This window comes from Boleophthalmus pectinirostris, unplaced genomic scaffold (genome assembly GCF_026225935.1).
Source record: "Boleophthalmus pectinirostris isolate CB_2022bp ecotype Guang Dong unplaced genomic scaffold, ASM2622593v1 HiC_scaffold_14, whole genome shotgun sequence".
Classification (NCBI taxonomy): Eukaryota; Metazoa; Chordata; class Actinopteri; order Gobiiformes; family Gobiidae; genus Boleophthalmus; species Boleophthalmus pectinirostris.
The window spans coordinates 13,948,842-13,957,780 of NW_026571047.1; the positions used below are offsets into that span (position 1 = coordinate 13,948,842).

Sequence of the window (8,939 nt, forward strand, 5' to 3'; positions counted from 1 at the left end):
GTTAATATCAGTCTACTAAAGCATTAATTATAAAGACAGATGAGGTAAATAAAGGAAAACATTTCCTCCGAAGCAGCAGGTGGCGCTTCAAACGTGTTCACAGGATCAGTTCTTTCTTCTTACAGCTAACGCTAGCCCCTCAGCTAACAACAACACAAGATCCCGTATTAGTGTTTTAATTTGTACCTAATAATAAGGTGAGTCTTTCGCCAATCTGAACTCAACAACGTTAGATAAAAATGAAAGGCTTTAAATGGCCGTATAATCAGCCATATGTCCTTTAGATTACCGTCCTTGTTGCGATATTTTTTGGCCCTTTTTGTTAGGTTTAGTGCTAGGTATAGCTTCAAGAAGAGTGCTCGACAGGCTGCTTCCGAGCTATCGAGGTAAACATGAATTACATAACATCTTATACAATTTAGAAACATAAGCCAAGATCACAGTACATTTTAAATCCGTTTCCATTTGGCCTATGAAATTGTGGCAATATTAAGTTATATTTACGTTGTTATTTGTCAGTAGCTTTCATTTGCACCTGTTGTTATTTGTTCTTCACCAAAACCTCGCTGAACATGGTGTAAAATGATGTTTGTCATGTATTTGTACATTGTTGTGTTTGGTTTTCAACATGACAGATTATCCCGTTCATCCCAAGGGCTTTTGGCTAAGGTGAGGGCTATAATGTGAGCCTGCTGTTGTTCCCATTTTCTATTCAAGAGAGATATCGTTTCTGAATTGTTTCAAATGATGTGTTTTTTGCTTTTCGCACTTAAAGTTTAAGTTACTTTTCGCAAGCTTCAGTCTATTAAAAGAGTGTTTTATTATAAAGACGAGAGGAAGTATCTGTGTATGGATTTAATTTGAATGACGCTTATCTTTTTCAAGAGTCATTTCTGCTGTGCAGTAATTACAATAGATCATGTGAAAAATAGATAATTTTATCAGCTTTCCTTTGAACCTTGTGTTGTCTGTACAAGTAATTTTTCTTTGTTGCCTCATTATTTACATGCAAGTGTCGTTCAATTTTTCTCTAACCTCTAAACGTGACTACTGCTATTGCTCACTCCATCAAAATGTTTCTCTTACAGAAAAGATTGGTTGAAATTAGTGTTCATTGATATGAAGCTGAACACAAGTGAACATTTTCAATAGAGAGTTAAATTAAATATGGCTGTTTGATTTATATATTTGTGCATGATGTACTGTAAGGCGGCACAGTGGCTAGCACTCATGCCTCACATCAAGAAGGTTCTGGGTTAGATCCCTGGGTTCTGTGTGGAGTTTGCATATTTCTTCCCGTGTCTGGGTGGTTTTCCTTCAGGTACTCCAGTTTTCCCCCATCAACACAAAACATGGTACACAGGTCTCCAGGAAGAATAGCTGATAGCTAATGGAGGTCAATTAAATACAATCACTATTTACTGCTATTGTTCTGAGTACAATGATGTACATTCCTCACACCCATTTTGTTCAGTATTTAAATCACCTTTAAAGATATAAAGGCTGCATTTTGGCCCATAATTCTGGCTACAGTTATTGTCACCATATTGCCAGCTTGGCACATCAAGGGCCATCCATCTAATCCCTACATGATCATCAAATAAAAACAACATAATTGTTAATCCTTTTAATATTATCTTCCTATTGATACTTTGCAGTGGCGTCCCACTGGGGGTGTTCAACATGTGTGTATTGGCATAATGTTTAGCTGTTACTATAGTGACCCAAACATACAAAAAGGTTTTAAGTTTTAAGTATGAAAACTCATGCATAGTCCTGTTTAGAAGCTTACTTTTTAACAAAAAAGGTGGTAGTGACTGACTGAAAAACCGTTGGCTGATGCTAGCTAGCCAGTGACATAATTTTATGAGTTAGAGACTTGTTTAACAGCACAGATCAGCTCACTTGTTATAGTTCCAACTAAGTAAATTATTTCTGGTCAGATCATGTTAGACAATCTGATCTGATTTATTTTAACTGTTAAATGTAACCGCTTTTAACACAGTAAGTAGTGCGCTCAGTTAGCATCACACCACCAGGGAATGTTGATGACATCAGCTGCAAAGTATCAATGTTATCTGTTTTCTAACATATTGGCCTTTTTCTTAGGGGGCAAACTGCTTCCACCTTGGCATGTATTGATGTAGATGAATGTTGAAGTGGAGGGCTGAGTGGAGAGGCAGTTTTTCTTTTTATCCTTGTTGCACTGGACACCTGTCACGCTGGCAATGTCAAGAGTCCCGAGTCCCCCTCCCCCTGCGGAAATGTCCAGCGGGCCTGTGGCTGAGAGCTGGTGTTACACACAGGTATTGAGAAGAATAACAACTCATGACAATTGACAATACAAGTCCTATTTTAAATGAATGATTCTCTGTCCAGATCAAAGTGGTAAAGTTCTCGTACATGTGGACCATTAACAACTTCAGCTTTTGTCGTGAGGAGATGGGGGAGGTCATCAAGAGTTCTACCTTCTCCTCAGGGGCCAATGACAAGCTTAAATGGTATGTTTATCCTTTTTTAAGATTATTTTCAAGACACCATATTGATCAACCCTGCTTTCACCACCACCAGCATACATTCACTGCTCTGTACTTACTTCATTCTTCAGTTTTATTTTTTTTAATTGGTGATCTATGCAGGATTTGGCAGCGCACGTAGTAATTTTGGTGCAAATGAAAAAAAATCCTGTTCGCTAGAGTGATCTGCAGCTATCCATTGGAGTTCCTCCCATTGGGTACTGCAGTTTTCTAACGCGAAAGTCAGCAGGCTTGTTTATTTAAGTTATTTTAGATTAATATGTAGATGAATATTTAAAAGGTGCAAACGATAACATAATGATCCATTGGTGTCGTAGAGTATAACTATGTAGCAGACTCAAGCATAATATGTGTGCTTTTAAAACATTCTGAGACTCCAGTAGATGGTACATTTTGCCACAAAATGATAACTGGTGAAATAATTGACACAAGTATAATTTTTTTATCCATACTTCCATCATCAGGTGTTTACGAGTGAATCCAAAAGGCCTGGATGAGGAGAGCAAAGATTACCTTTCTCTCTATCTGCTGCTGGTCAGCTGTCCCAAGGCTGAGGTTCGCGCTAAGTTCAAGTTTTCCATTTTAAATGCTAAAGGAGAGGAAACCAAAGCTATGGGCAAGTCACAAATCACTGCAATGAATGAAAACTCAATGTATTCAATTTAAACAAGTTGTGTTTGTCTCCTGCAGAAAGCCAGAGGGCGTATCGCTTTGTCCAAGGGAAAGACTGGGGTTTTAAGAAGTTCATCCGAAGAGACTTTTTGCTCGATGAGGCCAATGGCCTTTTACCAGATGACAAACTGACTCTTTTCTGTGAGGTACAATTGTGAACTAACCTTTTTAAGAGGTGGTTAGATACACATGTCACAAGTTAATTATATTGACATGTGTTATTTTATCTGTTCTTACACCTCTGTTTTATGTAGCAGAATGGAAATCACCCATTTCTTCAACAAAACTGTGTGTTTCCAGGTGAGTGTGGTGCAAGACTCTGTCAACATATCGGGTCAAAACACAATGAACATGGTGAAGGTTCCTGACTGCCGGTTAGCAGACGAGTTGGGAGGCCTGTGGGAGAACTCGCGCTTCACAGACTGCTCCCTATGTGTGGCTGGACAGGAGTTTCAGGCCCACAAAGCCATTTTGGCAGGTATGGACATGACCACAACACACCCCTTATGCAGTAGCTTTGTATTAGTACCACCAATTGAAAGGTTATTTATTATGAAATATACAATATGCAATAGAGCAGCAGCTCTATTGCAATTTAAATTGCAAAACTGCAATTTTAAAAATCCAATTGCAATTTTTATCTCAGAAGTGCTTGTATCTGGTCCATTTTGATTACGATTCATTCTACAGGTCTAAAGTGGAGCTAAAATGATGTAATGTTATTCTTTTTCAGCACGCTCACCAGTATTCAGTGCAATGTTTGAACATGAGATGGAAGAGAGCAAGAAGGTATGTGTAAATGTATTTAACTAGGATGTTATTGAAGTCAATTTTTTTCTTGTCTTACCCCTCCCTCTCTGTCCCGGTTTGAGACCAACTAGTGGCTGCTCAATTGGTACTGCAGCTCCCAGGGACTTGGGCCCAGAAAGAATTCTTCTATACAGTGCAGTGCATTTTTTGGGGGAAATCAAACTGCATGTGTTCAGGTTACAGGACATCTTTTTTAAATTTTTTTAAATCCTCAAAGCACTTAAGTTAGCTTTGTAAGACTTGGAGTAGCCCTGCTCTGAGCCTGATGTGACCCACTGCTCTGGGCACATTCTAGCATTTCTTGCTCTGATTGGTCAAAACAGACCATGGTGTGTACGTTACTGCCGTTACACGGGTGGAAGGCATTAGCCCATATTGAGGAAGTAATGCAGAAGGGAAAATAATTTTTGGGCCCATGCGCCACTGAGCACAAGCCACTGAAACAATACAACGTCATCTTGGGTTCACCTTCCTGATTTTATTATACTTCCATGTTCTTTATTGTTACATATATTAATTAATACATTTTTTTGTACTGAAACATTTTAAATTTAAACTTGACAGATATAGCTATAAAATGTCTTATGAGATGTAAAGACATTAAGTTTTTTTTAACAATACAGTTTCTAATATGATGAACAAGCTGGAATTGTGTTTTACTTACGTATCTTTTAGAACCGTGTGGAGATTAATGATGTGGAGCCAGAGGTCTTCAAAGAGATGATGTGCTTCATTTACACAGACAAGGCTCCAAACTTGGACAAGATGGCAGATGATCTACTTGCAGCAGCTGACAAGGTAACACACATTTTCTAAATATAATCTTACATATTCCCTTGTGTATACTGGTTTGGCTATACTTGCATTTTTGTTTGGCCACAGCAACGTTTAAATTTTTTGACACTTTGTTCACATTACTCTCCTTCATGACTCCAAAAGGCCCTTATGCATCCTGAGGGAGGCTTACCAGAGCAGAAACACATTGGTGTGTTTTTAAAACTTCTAGCCATGTACAAATAAAGGCTTTTTAATTATGAAGTGTGCCTTGGAGTTCTTTGCCTGCATTTTCCATCTTACTGGCATCTTCTACCTATTTTGACAAACTCATTATTGACTTCTTTGCAGCCAACATTTTTTTTTTTTTTTAAACAAAACACTTCTAATTACAGGCTTTAAATTGTAATTAAATGGGTATAAAAAGTGATGACTAGTATTTTGTTTGTTTTCTAGTATGCTCTTGAGAGACTGAAGGTGATGTGTGAGGATGCTCTGTGCACCAGCCTCTCTGTGGATAACGCTGCAGAAATTCTGATCCTAGCCGACCTTCATAGCGCCGACCAGCTCAAAACACAAGCCGTTGACTTCATCAACTAGTAAGGACATCAGAAATATCCATGATGTTATTTTTAATCAGATGTACATGTCATAATCATTTTACTCAGAACCTTTGTTTGACCAATGAGGCTCATGGTCTGATACTTGTGTGAATGACTAGATGTAGTTTGGTGGTCAGCTGGTGTGAGATGGATAGGTTGCACTGCTACAAGCTTCAAGTCATTTCATACATCAGGAAGTTTGTTAGTTTTTTCTTTTAATGCTCCTTATGTCTTTCCGTCTAAGATTTTGGAGCATAATTGTTACACAAAGTTGGTATTAGTAGTGTTTACTGGTGGGCGTAGTGATTTAAGGCGCTGCAAATATGTGGTTGTTACCATTTCGATGTGATGACCACTGGCATTTGCCGAATATCTCTGTCTTGTCCATGTAATAAAACCTTAAATGTTTCTTTTCATTTTTAGCCATGCTGCCGAGGTGATGGAGACTGCAGGTTGGAAATCCATGGTGGGGTCCCATCCTCATCTTGTTGCTGAAGCTTACCGCTCATTGGCCTCGGCGCAGTGCCCCTTTCTGGGACCCCCTCGAAAGCGGCTCAAACAGTCGTAACAGCTCCTCATCCTGACTCTGAAACCCATGCACATAAATACACAGACCACCCCTCCCCAACACAGGGATAACCGCCGCCCTTGCTGTTACCTACCACACTACCTACAGCCTGTCATCGAACTGCCCTTCTGTCCCATCCAAATCTGCTGTATTTTGTCTCATCTGAGGACATAGGGAAAAGGACAGGAAGGAGAGGGAGGAAAGGAACAGTTGGGACTTGTGGATGTTTGTGGTTAACAAAAAGACACAACCACCCTCCACCTCACTCCTAAACTGTCTGACATTGTGCTCTTTTACATGTTTAAACCTAAAATCCTGTGACGTCAAATGCTACTTCCTGTTGGGGATCTGGATTCTGTATAGGAAGATGAACAGAACACATCAATTCCAATGGGGGCCAACTGTTCGGATATTCTGCTGCCCTCCAATGGCGAGTGTGGATTAATCAAGTCTTATTTTCTGCCTTTTCTGTGTGATGTTGAAGAATAACGACTTAAATTAATCTGGATGTTTGTTGAACTGCAGAAAAAATTAAGTGAGCTTGTTAGTTACACAGAACTTGAAGCCCCCGCTGAAGACAACCAAGGGCTATAATTGACCAGAAGAAGAGGGACAAAATCATGTAATTAATTTTCCCAAAGAAAGTTGGGAACATTGCACTAAAGTCACAGGTCACTCATTAGCAACCCCTACCAGCAGTCAAGTAGAAATACTCAAGCACAGTGTTATGGACTAAAGACCAGTTAAATGACCAATAACAAGTTCCCTTTAAGATTTATCAACAAGCTTATGTGTGTAATCCATATATTCTCCACAGTAAACTTTTTTTTTTTTTGAAACCGTTGACGTAATTACAGTAAACGGGACACAGGAAAGGGCAACGCACAAGTGGATGTCACTGTTCAACATGTGTAATTTATGTCTGGATTTGTCTTCATCCCTGAAAGAAAGTCATGTCTGAGATGTCAATTTATAACATGTAAAAATTGGATTCAAATTGACACATTCAAACAAGCATGTTAACTTTATTTTAAATTTCATATTCTCAATTTCTTTTCAGATGTGTCATTTATACTTTTTCCATAGAAATTTGTACAGATACAAGCGATTTTGAAGTTGTGTGTAAACAATGGTATTTTCAACCGTTCAAATGTTTTCTTTTACAGACATGAAGACTGAGGGGAACTCTCATCATGAATGAACACGTTTTAATGTTCATAGTTAACAGAAACTGAAAATGGACATACAGGCACAACATGAAATCAGTTTGAAAGTTATTGTTTGGTGGAAAATGGTAACTGATAGAAGGAATACTTGATCTTTCTTTCCTGTAGATATTGATCATTATGAAAAGACACTTAGTTGTTGCCATTTTTGTTCTCAAAAGAATAAACCACAGCTATTTTATATTTAAAGGCAATTGTCTTTTTGTTGTTTTAAGTGAAACCGTAATACTGACATTTGTATCAAGGAAAAAATAAGTATTTTCATAATGCTCACATATCAAATATATTATTTATATATAAAATTGCATAAAAATGCAAAAAGCTAACACTGTTTTTGTCATGTTCACTCATTTTAAAAAAGCAAATTTTTTTGAATTATTTTTTTTTTTTAATCCAAAACACTTTTTGAGACTGTAGTTGTTGTGTTTCCATAGATTCTCACCGCGGGCTCTATCTTGCCATCAGTCATTGCACGAGCACAAGTATTAACACAGGTTTGTGTCCAGGTCGGGCTGTACTTGGCCGCTGGGGCTGGAGTGAGACAGTACAGGTATATATATGGGGATAGAGTCCTGTACGGGTCAATTTTTGGAGTCCGCCTGTTAACCCTTGATTTTGTCAAAGTTAAACCTTTGCCCTCCCAGACCCGTTAACATTCCACCCATTACCCGGCCGTGCCCGTAATAAATCACACACAAATTAAAAGCATTCTAACTGAAGCATCCACCAGAATACGAAAAGTTACAACTTCAAGAATTACAATCACAAAATGAAATGAAATTGTTATGCTTTGTTCAGTACAAATAAGAATTCACAGATGTGACTTTATTGTCAAAAATACAGCACTTCACAGGCATTATTTATTGAGCATACGCTCAGTGCCACAGACTGAACCAGGACTAACCCAGGACTAACTCAGGACTGAACCAGGAGGACTAAATCAGGAGAGCTCCGTGCCCCAAGGAGCTATGCGTAGCCGTCATCTGATCGCTCTTTGCAAACACCCTGCTCCATGGGCTTGGGGTTCTCTGTCTCTCAAGTCCATGACCAGTCCTGGTTTAGTTCTAGTTTAGTCCCAGTGTAGTCCTGATTTAGTCCTGACCCACGCGTGTGTAATCACTACCCGCCCGCATACCCACCTGTAAAATTCCAGAACGTTAAAACCCGCCCGTTTATGCACCAATAGAAGTGCCAGTATTATACAATTTTGGATTGTCTGTCACAGAACTGGCTGGGCTTGTGTTCCTGTGCACGTGCGCTCCTCTCACCTATCCGCACCACATCCGTGCACGCACACTCACGTCAATCATAGTGTTCCTCAGTTCCAGGCTCCTACACCGGGTCCGGTATCCGTGGGTAGCCAACGGGTATGGGCTTGTTTTAACATTCTGGAATTTTACAAGCGGGTATGCGGGCAGGTAGTGATTACACACGGCGGGTCAGGACTAAACCAGGACTACACCAGGACTAAACCAGGACTAATCTTGGACTTGAGAGAGAGAGAGAGCCCCAAGCCCAACAGAGCAAGGTGTCCACAAAGAGCGATCACGCTTAGCTCCGTTGGGAGCGGTGTTCACTGGTCCTTTCGCCTGTGGTCATCTGATGGTCTACATGGGCACACTTCCGGGCCCGTCTCAACAGTTTTTTAGTAGGCAATACTTTAGTCCTGGTTTAGTCCTGGTTTAGTCCTGGGATCAACCCTTGGTTAGTCCTGGTTCAGTCTGTGGCATTGAGCTTATGTCCAATAAAT

The 8,939-nt window shown here is 39.6% G+C and overlaps 1 protein-coding gene across 1 annotated transcript; it reads left to right on the forward strand.

The window, feature by feature from the left end:
* Positions 1-81: 81 nt before the first annotated feature.
* Positions 82-7,515, forward strand: spop (speckle type BTB/POZ protein). The gene is made up of 10 exons (XM_020936671.2): positions 82-197; positions 2,110-2,306; positions 2,380-2,501; positions 3,002-3,153; positions 3,228-3,355; positions 3,510-3,687; positions 3,943-3,998; positions 4,695-4,817; positions 5,250-5,392; positions 5,819-7,515. Exons 2-10 carry the CDS (start codon positions 2,229-2,231, stop codon positions 5,961-5,963), a joined length of 1,125 nt encoding a protein of 374 aa, XP_020792330.1. The 5' UTR covers positions 82-197; positions 2,110-2,228; the 3' UTR covers positions 5,964-7,515.
* The last annotated feature ends 1,424 nt before the right edge of the window (positions 7,516-8,939 follow it).

Coding starts and splice junctions, on each gene's coding strand:
- spop (XM_020936671.2), top strand. CDS start 2,229: ATGTCAAGAGTCCCGAGTCCCCCTCCCCCTGCGGAAATGTCCAGCGGG. Junction 2,307..2,379: donor AGAGCTGGTGTTACACACAG/GTATTGAGAAGA, acceptor TTCTCTGTCCAG/ATCAAAGTGGTAAAGTTCTC. Junction 4,818..5,249: donor TACTTGCAGCAGCTGACAAG/GTAACACACATT, acceptor TTTGTTTTCTAG/TATGCTCTTGAGAGACTGAA.